This window comes from Podarcis gaigeae, assembly GCF_964106915.1.
Source record: "Podarcis gaigeae genome assembly, chromosome: 8".
NCBI classification, from domain to species: domain Eukaryota; kingdom Metazoa; phylum Chordata; class Lepidosauria; order Squamata; family Lacertidae; genus Podarcis; species Podarcis gaigeae.
Window position 1 is genome coordinate 27,230,750 of NC_139684.1, and position 15,342 is coordinate 27,246,091.

Sequence of the window (15,342 nt, forward strand, 5' to 3'; positions counted from 1 at the left end):
GTTGCAAGGGACCCTAAGGGTCATCTAGTCTAAGGCCCTTCAATGCACAAATCACAGCTAAAGCATCCCTGACAGGTGGCCATCCAATCCCTGCTCAAAAAGCTCCCATGAAGGAGAGTCCACCACCTTCTGAGGGAGTTGGTTCCACTGTAGAACAGTTTTTATCATCAGAAACTTCCTCCTAATGTTTGGTCAAAATATCATTTCTTGCCATTTGATTCCATTGGTTCAGATCCTACCCTCCAGAGCGCGAGAAAACAAGTTTGCTCCATCTTCCACGTGGCAGCCCTTAAGATATTTAGAGGTGGCTATGATGGCATCTCTCAGTCTTCTCTTCTCCAGGCTAAACATACCCAACTCCCTCGACCGTCTCATGTAGGCTTCCAGACCCTTTATAATCGGCCAGATGTTTGCACACCAGTTTTGGTGCTTGTGCAGCAGCTGTAAATACAAGCAGCACCAAAAGCTTCAGGATTTGTGGGGCAGCGGCAGTGACTTCCTATGCAGAGCATTCCAGTTGTGCCAGGGGATGCAGTTGGGTCTGCCCCATTCTGGGCTCCTGTCCCTGTCCAAGGTGCTGAAATCTTCCTGGCTTTATCACTGCCAGCTCTTGGTGCAGCATGTACTTGCCGCCTTTGCCAGATGGAAAGGGAAGCTGCAAAAATGTTGCTCTCAAGCAATCCTGGTCTCTTTTGGATCCATGGCATAAGTCTGTGCATCCGGATAAGACTGTTTTCACATTACATTTAAGGTATACACTCAAGACAATTTCAAGTGCTTCCATGACACAAATGTATCCCTGACCATTGATCATGCTGGCTGGAGGTGATGGGAGATGGGAGTCTAACAACACCCAGAGCCCCCAGGATTCCCCATCTCTGGTTTTTTGGATCATATTTAGAATGCTTGACCCACTAACCACAACATGGTCAGGTTTTTCTTTTGTAATCTAGTGGTTCTTTTCTTTTTACACAGAGAAGCAAATTTTAACTGCACACAGAATATGTTTTAACTGTTTTTCATTCTGAATTTGAAAATGGCTGTCACCTGCCCATGGATCTGCTGTTGAAGGGCAGCTAATGACAATAATAACGACAAGAGAAAGTTGCCTCCCGGTCTTAACAACCAGAGTCGTGCCTTTGAAGCTGCCCAGGAGGGAGTTGCGTGTGTGTGAAGCAGTCCCATTGCTGACAGGAGAGCTGACTGTTCTCTGCCTTCTGCCTCTTTTCTTAAGAACATAAGAATGTAAGAACAGCCTGGTGGATGAGGCCAGTAGCCCATCTATTTTTATTATTGTTTGTTAGCCGCTCTGAGCCCGCCTTGGCTGGGGAGGGCGGGGTATAAATAAAATTATTATTATTATTATTATTATTATTATTATTATTATTATTATTATCTAATCCAGCATCCCATGGCTACCCAGATTCCCCAGTGGGAAACCTGCAAGCAGGACCTGAGTGCAACAGCACTCTCCCAGAAACCATTAGCATTACCACTTCCAACAGTGGAGGCAGAGTAGCCATGGATAACCTTCTCCTCCATGAATTTGCCTCATCCAATTTTATGACCTGTCTTCCTTTAACTCATGCATGCGTGTTCGTTTTTGTCGAAATCTAGGGGAACCAAGACGACGAAATCTCCGAAAACGAAGAGGAAGCAGGAGAGAAATCAGAGAGCGAAGGCAGCGACTATTCCCCCAACAAGAAGAAGAAGAAGAAGCTGAAAGAGAAGAAGGAGAAGAAGGCCAAGAGGAAAAAGAAGGAAGAGAACGAGGAGGAGAACGAAGAAGGAGGCTTAAAAGTAACCCTCAACTCTAGATATCTTGGGATGTGGCAACCAGCAGCTTGGTGCTGTGATGGGGCTGGGTAAGGAGAGGGCATCACATTAGTACTACAGACTAAGGCTCTGTCTACACATGCACTTGTGCGTGGTACCCATATGGGAACATCCTTGACCCAGCGTATTTGATGTTGAGTTAGCCATGGGCACCCAAACCTATCTTAGGACAGCCTATGCAATGGTTTTCTTCTCAAGTGTGTTGGCATGATGAGAGCTGATCCCTGGCAGCTTATGTCTTAGGGTTGCCATCTCTTAGGGTGACCAGAAAGAACCACAGGCAACAATTGTTATCATTATTTTGATTGCATTTGCCTTTTCCTCCAAGGAGGTCAAGGTGGTGACCATGGTCTTCCCACTCCTCCTTTAATCTCCACAACAACCCTGTGAGGTGGGTTAGACCGAGAGGCAGTGATGGGCCCCCAAGGTCACCCAGTGAGCTTCATGGCCAAGTGGGGGAATTGAACTCTGGTCTCCTAGCTCCTAGTCTGCCACTCAAACCATTACACTACGCTGGCTCCCTGTGCCCCTGTGGCTTGCAAATGGCCCTGTGGGTGGGCTTTTGAACTTCTTGGTTTCCACCAAGGACCTTTGGGGTGTGTGCTTCTTTGGGGTCCAGGGAAGGGTCTGTGATGCCCCAGCATTGTTGAAGCTAATCAGGATCAGGCCTCATGAGACACGAAGCTCCAAGAAAGTCAAACGGAACTTCTTAATGGAGCACGGTAGGCTTGCAAGGTGTTTTTCTTCCCTCTGAAGAGGCACTAACCATGCCTCCCTCCCTTCTAAATCAGCAGCCACCAGAACGCCACGGGTACAAGGATGACTACAGTCAGGTGAGTGTGCCTGCTGCAACTCTGTGGGAAGGTGGTGGGGAAATGTCTGTGAATGGCTTAGCGTGTCTGGTTGTTAACCAGAAGGTTGGTGGTGCAAGCCCACCCAGAGATGGCTGTGGGCAGGATTCCTGCATGGCCCCTTCCAACTCTACAATTCTATGCCTCCTCTGTGATGCTGTCTGCTAAGCATTTCACCCAGTTCTGCCTTGGAAGTTGCAGCAGTTTGTGGGGAAGCTTCACTGTAGCCCTTGGCTCTCCTGCAGGAGCCCAAGACCTCGGCTCAGCTGATGGAGGAGTGGGGTCTGGATGATGTGGACTATGCCTTTTCCGAAGAAGACTATCACATGCTGACAAACTACAAGGCCTTCAGCCAATTTCTCAGGTAGGTCATGCCATTCCCTGCCTGGCTTGATCTTGTCTGGTGTTTGTGTGTCTGTGGACTTGAACTGGTGTCCCAGATTTCTGTTAATGGTCCTCTCTGCTTCTTCTCCAGACCTTTGGTTGCCAAAAGGAACCCCAAAATCCCCATGTCCAAGATGATGACTGTTCTGGGTGCCAAGTGGAGGGAGTTCAGCGCCAACAACCCCTTCAAAGGCAGCTCAGCTGCTGCTGCTGCAGCCGCCATAGCGGCAGCCGTTGAAACCGTTGCCATAGCTCCGGCGCCACTGACCCTCAGCCCCCAGCAACTGCTGCCACCACCACCCGCCATCAGGAAAGCCAAAACCAAGGAGGGAAAGGGTAAAATGGGGTAGAAGAATGCGAATGGATGTGCTAGCTGTGATTAATAGAACAGAGAGGGCTGGGGAAGTGCTAAGGTCAACAAAAGGTTGATAAAAAGTTGGAGAAAAGAGGGAGAGGGAGGGAGAAGCCCAGGAAAGTCTTGAGCCCTTGATGACTGCAGAATGCTCAAGTGAGGGAAGTACGTGGGATTTTAGGGCTCAGGAGAAGTAATGAAATTCAGGTGGTCTCCATTGCAAATGCCTCTATGTTCCTGCAGGTCCTGGCGTGCGGAAAAAAATTAAGAACACCAAAGAGATCAAGAAGAAGGGGAAAGGGAAGAAAGTGGGGGCTCTGAAATTCCGCTTTGGGGGAATTGCCAACAAGAGGAAAAAGGGCTCCTCGGTATGTAAGCTCCTGTCTGTACTAAAGCCCAGTGTTCCTGGGCACGTGCAGAATCACTGCTCACATGCCTGCAACCTTTGCAATAACAGTGGCAGTCCCCTGACCTCCCCAGCTTTCTGCATCCTCCTGCCTGTCCCACAACTGCACTAAGTCACTACTTCTGAGACTGGATAGCTCTTGTTCAAAGAGAGGTGGGCAGTGGTCTAGGGGTGTGGAGGGTTGAAGTCCTGTTACTCTTTCTGAAGCTGGGCCATGGTCTCCAGGATCCTGGAGCTGCCCAATCAGCATGAAGGGGGAGCTTTTTAATCAACGAGAAGAGGTCTTCTCACCCTCTGTGCTGATTGGAGCCAATCAGAGTGGAAGGAGGCAAGTCGGCCTCTGAGGATGGGTTCCTCAGGTTCCTCTGGAGAAGACACACAGGAAGAAGACCTAGGAGGAATTATTTTGTGTGCTCCAGGGCTAAGCATTTAGGTGCTTCAGTTTCAAGGGAACCCAAGTTCTGCTATGAACAGCATGGAAAACAGGTTGCTCCACAAGATCATATTGGAGCACTCAAAATCTTTTCCCTTTTCACAGAAAATAGTAGATCGAGCTGAAAGGCAGCACAAGGAGATCTGCATTGATCACTGTAATGCATCCCTAATTACATTGTCTAATGCTAGAAGGTTGTGCCATCTCGATGGGAGTGGTTATGGCTGGAGGCGGGTGGCATGGGCTGGGAGGGTCCCCAGTGTCAGCAGTGCTAACCACGTGGCTTCCCTTCCAGAGCGAGGAGGAGGAACGGGAGGAATCTGACAACGCCAGCATCAACAGCTCCTCGGTGCGCTCCGAGTCCTCTGCTGTTCTGGGCAAGAGGGGAAAGAGGCGGAAGAAGAAGAAGAAAAGTAGGTCATCACCAGGCGCTTCTCTCAGGGCTCACCAGGGCTGCCCATGGGGAGGGGCACAGCATTGGCTGGTGCAGGGCCTCATCCTGACAGGGCAGCACACCAAGAGCAATGCACACACACTTTAGTAATGGAGAGAGTGCTCTTGTGCTCAGGTCCTTCTTGCAGGATTCCTAAAGGGCGCCTGGGTGGCTCCTGTGAGAAGAGGACGCTGGACTGGCCTGATCCAGCAGGATCTTCTGATATTCTTATGCAGGCATAGGCAAACTCGGCCCTCCAGATGTTTTGAGACTACAACTCCCATGATCCCTATCTAACAGTGGTCAGGGATGATGGGAATTGTAGTCCCAAAACATCTGGAGGGCCGAGTTTGCCTATGCCTGTTCTTATGATTTGATGTGTCTGGGAAGACCAGAAGCGGTGGGTAGTGGCTGGGGCAATGGTGCCTGTGGGCACAAACTTTTCTGGGCACCTCCAAAGCCATTGAGCTCCCCCCATCTGCTCACTGCCCCATTGGTTATGGGAGTTTGCATAGAGATGAAGAAGGAGGTTGGAAGAGTGACCCTCTTTCTCACTTCACCCTTCCGCTCTATGTGCTTTCCAAAACTCAGATTCATTCTACTGGATCAGGTATTTACTTAGGTGGTTGAAGGAGAGAGAGAAATGACCAGAGGTGGTGGTGCCTATGACGCTCAAAAATCTGAATGAGCCCATGGGCCTAAAAAGGTTGGTGACCCCTGGGCTGGAGGGTATCTCCATCAATGACTATTTGCCATGATAGCTTCATGTAACTGGTCAAGTGAGTGGTGATGAATGCCACTCACTGTGGAACAATGGTGGGAGATGGCTATTGCTTCATGTCCTCCTTGTGAGCTTCACAGAGATAGCAGCTTGACCATTTTGGGAATCTGTGCCCCCCTCCCATCCATGATCCTTGGCCATGCCAGCTGGCACTGATGGTAGCTGTGGTCTAACAACATCAAGGATGACCACTGGCTCTCCACTCCTGACATAAGCCTTTCGGTTCTGAAACTAGTCCTGAAGCCAGACTGATAATCCTTTCCCCACAACCACGTCTGCAGCTGACCAGCCACCACTGACTCAATGACCTTGCCCACCCATCCCAAATGGTGTTTAAATGTTCTGTGTCAGTGTCTATAATTCATGTACAGTGGTACCTTGGGTTACATACGCTTCAGGTTACAGACTCCGCTAACTCAGAAATAGTACCTTGGGTTAAGAACTTTGCTTCAGGATGAGAACAGAAATCACGTGGTGGTGATGCGGCAGCAGCGGGAGGCCCCATTAGCTAAAGTGGTGCTTCAGGTTAAGAACAGTTTCAGGTTAAGAACAAACCTCCGGAACGAATTAAGTACGTAACCAGAGGTACCACTGTACAGGGAATGAGGCTTCCCTTCATTGCTGTGTTGAAAAACAATGCATTTGATAGCCAACAATGAATTCATTTTTTTTGTTGCTCTGTAGTAAACATCCATGGGATTAGGAAGGTTCCTGGCAAAAAGATGCAGGATTAATAATAGGACCCAAAAAAGGGATGATGGAAGTCCAGGAGATTCCTTTGAATCTTGTTTTTATGATCTTTGTTTGATATATCTCTGTAAAATTTTAATTTGAAAAACCAAATAAATAAATTAAAAAGCAAAGGAATTATCCTGGCAATAGTATAAACTATAATCGCTATCTTGGATTATATTCATTGTTTTGACGGATTTGTTGTTGCTTGCTTTATATGCTACTGTGTTTGATAGCATAGTGGTTGCAACGTTTGTTGTTTCTTAATGCTGTTGTGATTATTGTGAGCCACTTTGAGCTCAACAGTTGTTGTTGGAAAAGCGGGATGCCAATATTAAATCAACTCACCTCAACTAATTGAGGAATCCCTGAAAAACAGTCCAGAATGTTGTTTCCTCCACCTGGCTTTTGCCTTCCAGTTGATGAAGGAGACGGCTACGAGACAGACCACCAGGATTACTGCGAGGTGTGCCAGCAAGGAGGGGAGATCATTCTCTGTGACACCTGCCCCCGGGCCTACCACCTCGTCTGTTTAGACCCAGAGCTGGAGAAGGCGCCGGAAGGGAAATGGAGCTGCCCACACTGTGTAAGGAGGTTTGGCACTTGAGAGTCAGCCGTTGGCAAGAAAAGGGTGCAGGATGTGCTTTGAGGGAGATTTCTAACCTGTATGGCAGACTATTGCCATATTTTTCACTCCATAAGACGCACCAGACCATAAGACGCACCTAGTTTTTGGAGGAGGAAAACAAGTAAAGAAATATTTTGAATCCCAGAAGCCAGAACAGCAAGAGGGATCACTGCACAGCGAAAGTGGTTTACTTACTAAAATAATTTTACACACCCACCCACTCCTATCTCACAATATTTTATAAGAATTAAAAGTTATTTAAAATTAGGCCTGTATTTACTCTGGTATTCGGAGTACTGTTGCTTGAAGCAAGCGTTGCATCATTTCTTGTGTTCCGTAGGGACGTGACATCACACTGGATTCAAACATATCCCCTTAATAAGGACTGAGTCTAATGATCAGAACATAATGATTCCTGTGTTTGCCTTAAACACACATTCCATAGAGGCAGTCTTTCATTTCATCCCCAGGGGGAGAAGAGACTTCACTTCCTAGAAGCATACTTTGTAATTTCTGTCAACTTGCACAAATATGTTTTGTCTGACTCATGCCATTTTTACATCTTAAGCAAGCCAATAAATTTGCCCCAGTCTCTTATGCACAGCTGTTTTTAAAATGCCTGATAAATCTCACAAATAAATTTTACTGGAGGCCATTGCAGAGGGGATAAACATGGTGGGCCCAGAGTTGGGATGTGAAACATTTCAGCTCTGCCTTCCCTTTTACACCAGGAAAAAGAAGGCATCCAATGGGAGCCGAAGGAAGAGGACGAGGAGGAAGAGGAGGTTGGCGAGGAAGAGGACGACCACATGGAGTTCTGCCGCATCTGCAAGGACGGAGGGGAGCTCCTTTGCTGCGACACCTGCCCATCCTCCTACCACCTGCACTGCCTCAACCCACCTTTGCCGGAGATACCAAATGGTGAATGGCTCTGCCCCCGTTGTACAGTGAGTGTTTTACCAGCCTTCCTTGTGCCATCTGCTCCCTTGCGCCCCCTGGCAGTGAAGCCGGGCTTGATGCCGATGGCTCGGGACCTCCAAGGTGGGACAGCCAGTGGCCGGCTCTCCTCTGCCAGGTCCTAGCCTGAATCCTGAGGTTCTCTTTTGCCCATATGCATTCACTGGAGAAGAATGCAAAAGCCCTGCCACCAGTCAATCCCCTTAGAGGTGCATTTGGGGAATTTTGCCTGGCAGGGAGTAGGGGTTCCACCCTCTCTTTCCTGTCTTCTTTTTTAAAAAGTCAAATCCACACCAAGTACAGTGGAACCTTGGTTCCCGAACGCCTTGGGAGCTGAACGTTCTGGCTCCCAAACAATCGAAAACCGGAAGTGATTGTTCCAGTTTTTGAACATTCTTTGGAAGCAGAACATCTAGCGTGGCTTCCATTGCTTCTGATTGGCTGCAGGAAGCTCCAATCAGATGCTGCGCCTTGATTCTCAAACTGTTTTGGGAGTCGAACAGGCTCCTGGAACGGATTAGGTTTGGGAACCAAGGTTCCACTGTAAAGTTTCAGAATGGAAAAGGCATCCCCCCAATTATTTTTGTTCAGTTTTCTAAAAATATATATAAGAAAGGTATAGTTTCATCTTTGCAGGTCCTGCGTCAAGAAGATGAGTCAAAACAACCCATATTTAAGAGATCTTCCAACTTTATAATTCAGTTGCACAGTTTCTGGCTTTCCTGTCTGGGGGGCTAGGAATTGTCCTCACTCTTCCCCCTGCTTTTCTTCTTGGGCGACTCCACTCTCTTTGCCAGCTGGTTGCCCTGGTCTCCCCCTCTCCCTTCCTTTAAATTGTAACCTCCTCAGGGCAGAGACCTTTCTCCCTCCCACTGCACCCCCCAGGCTGGTTGTGTACTGTGCACCACAGGCAAGTGAGACGTCCTGCGCTCAGATCTTGTTCTGGAAGCCAATTGTAGATTGTGTGTGTCTCGCTCTCTTTCGTCCTCAGTGCCCACCATTGAAAGGGAAAGTGCAGAGGATCCTCCACTGGATCTGGCAGGAGCCCCCAGCCCCACTCGCGCCAGCCTTGCCCTTGGTGGATCCAGAGCTGGCTGCCCTGCCACCGAAGCCTCTGGAGGGCATACCCGAGAGAGAGTTCTTCGTGAAGTGGGCAGGACTGTCCTATTGGCACTGCTCCTGGGTCAAAGAGTTGCAGGTGAGTAGGCAGTCTCAGCAGGCCCTGTGGGGGGGGGGAGTTCTGCATGCAAGCCATACGGTCTACCCACTGAGCTACGGCCCTTTCTCAGCACTCTCCCCTTACAGCTGGAGCTCTACCACACGGTGATGTTCCGCAACTACCAAAGGAAGAACGATATGGATGACCCTCCAGCTTTCGACTATGGCTCAGGCGACGAGGACACCAAGATAGAGAAGAGGAAGAGCAAAGACCCCGAATACGCCAAGATGGAGGAGAAGTACTATCGTTACGGTATCAAGCCTGAATGGATGATGATTCACCGTATCCTCAACCACAGGTGAGGAGGTCCATGTCGCACCCATGTAAATCGGAATTGTTGGCTCGGTAAGATGGTTTCGCAAACGTCAAATGATTAGAGGTCAAAGGACAAGTTTTTGGCAGACTAGCCTTTGTTTATCAGTCTTATATCTGGGGATCTGGTGGATTAGCTGCAACTGCATATAAGATAGTTTAGTCTTTTTTAAAAAGGAAAACAGGGTCAGATGAAAAAGATGTGGATCTAATTAACAAAATTTCTTCTATATTATAGTGTGTGTGTGTGTATATATATATATATATATATATATAATAATAATTATTATTATTATTATTATACCAATTTTTGTCAGAAAACCACAGGGAGGTTTGCAACATACAACACAAATGTCATAAAATAATATCTGCACAACATGATATATACTAAACAGAAGATTCTTAATCCTACTTCTAGAACATGTAATCTGAATCCTGAAATACTGTTCATTGGTGGACTGGGGGCAGGTTTGTGGCTCTGCTTTGAAAAACCAGCTGTGTCTTCTGCTTCCCAGCTTTGACAAGAAAGGAGATGTCCACTATCTGATTAAGTGGAAGGACCTGCCATATGATCAGTGCACCTGGGAGGTGGATGAAATCGACATTCCGTACTACGAGAACTTCAAGCAGCAATACTGGAATCACAGGTCAGGGGGTGAGGCATTGTGCAGCATACGTTGATACGGGGAGGGCAGCCAGGGGCCTAATGCATTCAGATAATCAGAGAATAAAATCACAGAATTGTAGAGTTGGACGGGGGTCCCCAAGGGCCATCTAGTCCAAACCCTTGCAATGCAGGAATCACAGCCAAAGAATCCCCGAAAGCTGGCCACAAAACCTCTGTTTAAAAAACTTAAGTGAAGGAGAGGCGCCCCCTTCTAAGGGAGTCTGTTCCGCTGCCCAAAAGCTCTTACCACCAGAAAATTCTTCTTCATGTGCTTAAGGGATTTATAGCCTGCCCTTTAGCCAAAAAAGTCCTTAAGTAGGCTTGCCAATTTTGCCAATTTCCCCTTAAAATAGCTCAGAAATGGCAGTTATTATTTATTTGCAAACAACTTTTCCGTCCCAATTTTCACTGTTTGAAATATGGCAAGCCTACCTTAAGAGTGGCTTAGAACAATCAGTGCTAAGATGGTCCCTTGTCCTCAGACACACAGTGTAAAGACATGACGCAAGAGGAAAAAAGAATGGGAAGGAGGAGGGAAAAGCAAGCTCAAACACTTCTCAGTTGTTGTTGTTGTTGTTATTTATTAAATTTGTATACTGTCCTTCATCGGGAGATCTCAGGGCGATTCACAACACAGAAATACAAGTTAAAAACATAATAAAAACAAGAGCAGAGAATGGAGGATATATAGATTCTGTTTCTGTGTCAGTTCCACATCCAGCTTTGCTCTCCCTCTTCCATTCCCATACTACACACCTATCATTGCACTAGCTCTCCCTCCTCTGTCCTCCTTCCCTAAACCAGCCCCTTTGCCCTTCCACCTTTCACCAGGAGAAGCTGGAGTGTTTATGGATGTTCCATGCCACCCCAGCAGCTTAGCCAGCCCTGTCTTATTTCAGTATATTGAACCCAGGGCTCTTACAGCTAGGGGCTAGAGAGGTGCCCAATCCCGCAGTCTGTGTTTATGTCCATTTTGTCATTGGGTTCAAATTGGCAAAGATCCCTTGCAAACGTCCTTGAGTTTTAATCTGAGATGCCATCGTTGTTTCTGTGGTTGTTGCAAGAGGCCGAAGAGATCAGCCCAAGTTGGCTTTGCAAACAGATATGTCATGTCTCTGGTGGGTGGGTGTCAGTTTTCATAGCTCAGTGCTTGTAATCCAGAAGGTCCCAGGTTCTTGTAATGCAGAAGGTCCCAGGTTTGATTCCTATCATCTCCAGGTGAAAAAGACCCCTGCCTGAACTATGGAGAGCCTGGTTTGACAAAAATGATAATCATAGAATTGTAATGTTGGAAGGGACCCCAAGAATCATCCAGTCCACCCCCCTGCAGTGCAGGAATCACTTGGTCTAAGGCGGCATCCTGCACCACACTGACTTTTGTGTTTGATTCCCTTGCAGGGAGATGATGTTGGGAGAGGAGAGCAGCCAGACTGCCAAGAGGCTGAGCAAGAAAGGGAAGAAGTTCAATGATGAGAAACTAGAAAGGCCTCCAGAATCGCCTCTTGTGGATGTACGTTTGGGATCCGGAATGGGGGGGGGAGCTTGTTTCCCCACCCCCTCCTCGTACACGTTTCTGTTTCCTATATGGCATTTTGTCCCCCTTAAAAGTGGTTACTGAAAGCTTCTTACACTTTCTTTCTCCCCTTTTGGTCTGCTTCCCAGAGTTCAGCAGGCATTGGCTGCGCAACATCAGGAATGCCATTGCAGTCATAAGGGCTGGCTGCTTGGTTTTAAGCAAAGGAAAGAAAGATCAGCCCTTAGCAGTTGCATTTTGAAGCAATGGAAGATTCAATTGCATACCCGTCTTTTTTTATTATTAAAAAAGCGATGAGTCAACTGGAAATGTCTCCCATTGCTTGACGGCTTTAATGGCATGCCTTGTTTTCTTCCTTCCCCTGCAGCCCACAGTAAAATTCGACAAGCAGCCGTGGTATATTGATACAACCGGTGGGACGCTGCACCCTTATCAGCTGGAGGGTCTCAACTGGCTGCGGTTCTCCTGGGCGCAGGGAACGGACACCATCCTCGCTGATGAGATGGGTCTCGGAAAGACTGTCCAGACCATTGTGTACCTTTACTCCCTTTACAAGGAGGTAGAAGTCTCTTTTGTGCTATCCCTGACCTAGAACCACAGAATCGTAGAATTGTAGGGCCATCTAGTGCAACCCCCCTGCGTAATGCAGGAATCGCAGCTCAAGAATCTCTGGCAGATGGCCACCCAACTTCTGCTTAGAGACCTCCAATTAAGGAGAGTCCATCACCTTCCAAGGGAGTCCATTCCACCGTCAAACAGCTCTTACTGTCAGAAAGTCCTTCCTGATGTTTAGTTGGAATCACCTTTCTTGCAATTTAAATCCATTGCTTCAGGTCCTCCCCTCTGGAGCAGCAGAAAATCAGCTTGCTCCATCTTCCGTGGGGCAGCCCTTCAGATATTTAAAGATGACCATCATAGCCCCTCTTGGTCATCTCTCATACAAGCTAAACAGACCCACAACCATTCTTCCTTACTTGGACTCCTTTGCAAGGAGGTTGTTTATGGGGAAATCCCTCCCCTTTGCACAGAAACACCCCTCTTTCCCCGAACAGGGCCACTCCAAGGGTCCGTACCTGGTCAGTGCCCCCCTTTCCACCATCATCAACTGGGAGCGGGAGTTTGAGATGTGGGCGCCCGAATTCTACGTGGTCACGTACACGGGGGACAAGGAGAGCCGGTCTGTGATTCGCGAGAACGAGTTCTCCTTTGAGGACAACGCCATCCGCAGCGGGAAGAAAGTTTTTCGGATGAAGGTGAGCACTGGTTGGTGGGGAGTGAGCAAGCATCACATGCTTATGAACATAGAAAACTACCTTATGTCATGATGGACCACTGCTCCATCTAGCTCAGTATTCCTGACACTGGCTGGCAGCCAGGGTTTCAGGTGTAGATTGTTCTTCCCAGCCCTCCCTGGAGATGCCAGACATAGTTGTATCAAAAGTAGTTCTACCGAGAGGCATAGCTGTCAACCGTCCCTTATTTGGCGGGAAGGTCCCTTATCACAGCACCGTTTCCCGCTGCTGTCCCTTATTGATGATGTCCCTTAAATTTCCCGGGTTTCAAAGGAAGCAGATCCTCTCCCTCCCTCCTTGCTGGCCAGGGAGGAGGGAGGCTCCAACTGTGTTGCTTGGCTGCGTTGCTCACCCAATAAGGAGTCTAAGAACAACTGGGGGGTGGAACTTGCATGCCTTGTGCTGATCAAATCGGCTGCGTTGCTTGGGGACTCGCCTTTGCTCAGTGCTTCCCAGCGGAGAGGTGACAGTGGTTTTCCTTGCTGCATCCCCTTTGCTGGGTTGCTGCGCTGTGGGAACCACCGCTTGAGGTTTTGTTTGGCTGCTGGCTGGGCTTTCTGCCTTTGGCTCGGAGGGGCTCAGAAGTCGAACATACCTGTGCCCGGAAAATCCCTTATTTTGGCTGCCGATCCCTTAATTTTGAGGCTGCTGGTCCCTTATTTTCAAATCTGTAAGTTGACAGCTATGCACAGAGGAGACCCATAGAAATGGCTAGGCATAGCCAACTTAGGCCCCATTTGCACCAGAAAGCAGTATCATACAACTTTGAACAGTAATGGCTTACCCCCGACTGAATCCTGGGAACTATATTTTGTTAGAGCTGTTAAGAAATTTTAGGAGACCCCAGTTCCCCTCAGAGAGCTGCAGTTTAACAGAGCTACAAACTCTCAGAGTGGTTTATATTTTAATTTTTATTTATTTCTTAAGAAATGATACAGAAAATTAAAATGAAGTAAACAAACAAATACTAATACAAAAGCAAACTAGAGAAAATATATGTACCCCCTACCCTGCAAACATAAACCCTACGTACCCCCGTGACTTCCCTCCCCCACGATTCGACTTCCTTTAGCTCAAATTTAAATACTATCAGTCCATTCTTTGGATAATACATCTCTTATAGCCATTACCAATTATTGTTCTCTCTTATACTTTACATACTTAATCCATGCATATCAACATACTCTCTTTAGAGCAGTGTTTTTCCATATACTCCTCAAAACATTGCCATTCTAATCTTAATTTTTGATTTGTCTGGAGCCTTATGACTGCTGTTAACTTTGCCATTTCTACAAATTCACTTAATTTACATATCCAATCTTCTTTTGTGGGTATTGTTTCACCTTTCCATTTATTGGCAAGAGCTATTCTGGCGGCTGCTGTGGCGTATAGAAAGATTGTTTTCTTTTCCTGTGGGATATCCTTCCCTAATAAACGTAGTAAATACGCCTCTGCTTTCTTTTCTATGGTGATTTTGAGCATCTTTTTCAACTCTTTTTTTTAAAAAAAATTCTCTCAGAGTGGTTTAATAATCCTTCACCCTTCACGGGGAACTTTTGAGAATTGTAGCTCTGTGCAGGGAATAGGAGATCTCCTAACAACTCTCATCACCCTCAACAAGCTACAGTTTGGGAATTTTTTTTTAGAGTTTGAAGGGACCCCAAAGGCCTTCTAGTCCAACCCCCTGCAAAGCAAGACTCACAGCTAAAGAATCTATGACAGATGACCATTGAACCTCTGTTATGCCAAACCATAGTTAAAACAAGCTGCCGGTTCATAAGCCTGCAACAAACGATAGCGTCACATCATGGTTTGTTGGGCAGAAAACTAAGCATGGGTAGTCTGCAAGGGCCGGGTCTATATGTTGAAGCAAACCATAGTTCGGCTTGAACCAAAGCTGGCTTAGCTTTGTGTGTGAACCAGGGCCATCATGGAACCTCCAAAGCTGCCTTGCACCAGGGCAGAATGTTTGCCCACATAGCTCCATCTTGCCTATTCTGATTGGTAGTGGCACTCTAGACTCAGCGGAAAGAAGAGGTCTTCTATTCGCTCTTTGTAATGAGAGGTGGCAGGGAATAAACCTGGGACATTCTGCATGAAAAGCCGGTGTGCTCTGAGCTCTGGGCCTCTCCCCAGATCACGCCTCTCTTGCTGGCGACATTCTCTCCTTGTTTCCTCTAGAAAGAAGCTCAGATCAAGTTCCATGTCTTGCTCACATCCTATGAGCTCATCACTATTGACCAGGCCATTCTGGGATCCATTGAGTGGGCATGCTTGGTGGTGGATGAAGCCCACAGACTGAAGAACAACCAGTCCAAGGTAGGTGCACCTTTTCAGGGCAGATTGGCAAAGTTTGGTGCAGGGGTTGAATGACAGATGTGTTTCCTGAACTGCTGATAGCTCCTTTCTGGACTCAAAATTGGAGGCACCACATTGACTTTGCGCAAGAACAAGCTGGTTTGGGGAATGTGTAAAGAGACACAAGGTTACCTGTCCCAAGAGGAGCCAACAAGAACATCGCTCTC

At 47.4% G+C, this 15,342-nt stretch overlaps 2 protein-coding genes across 5 annotated transcripts in view; one reads left to right on the plus strand and one right to left on the minus strand.

Annotated features, from left to right (window-relative positions):
* Positions 1-15,342, minus strand: part of KCNAB2 (potassium voltage-gated channel subfamily A regulatory beta subunit 2) — a 384,406-nt gene that overhangs the window by 222,578 nt on the left and 146,486 nt on the right. The window lies entirely within an intron of this gene.
* CHD5 (chromodomain helicase DNA binding protein 5) overlaps positions 1-15,342 on the plus strand; it is a 62,305-nt gene that overhangs the window by 12,281 nt on the left and 34,682 nt on the right. For all 4 annotated transcript variants that reach the window (XM_083752365.1, XM_083752367.1, XM_083752368.1 and 1 more), the window contains exons 3-17: positions 1,618-1,800; positions 2,628-2,669; positions 2,933-3,051; positions 3,163-3,407; positions 3,667-3,791; positions 4,558-4,675; positions 6,628-6,794; positions 7,568-7,783; positions 8,785-8,991; positions 9,099-9,310; positions 9,840-9,971; positions 11,390-11,501; positions 11,893-12,084; positions 12,578-12,778; positions 14,999-15,136. In XM_083752365.1, the coding sequence (XP_083608491.1) occupies positions 1,618-1,800; positions 2,628-2,669; positions 2,933-3,051; positions 3,163-3,407; positions 3,667-3,791; positions 4,558-4,675; positions 6,628-6,794; positions 7,568-7,783; positions 8,785-8,991; positions 9,099-9,310; positions 9,840-9,971; positions 11,390-11,501; positions 11,893-12,084; positions 12,578-12,778; positions 14,999-15,136 (2,409 nt within the window). The remainder of the gene's footprint in view (positions 1-1,617; positions 1,801-2,627; positions 2,670-2,932; positions 3,052-3,162; positions 3,408-3,666; positions 3,792-4,557; positions 4,676-6,627; positions 6,795-7,567; positions 7,784-8,784; positions 8,992-9,098; positions 9,311-9,839; positions 9,972-11,389; positions 11,502-11,892; positions 12,085-12,577; positions 12,779-14,998; positions 15,137-15,342) is intronic.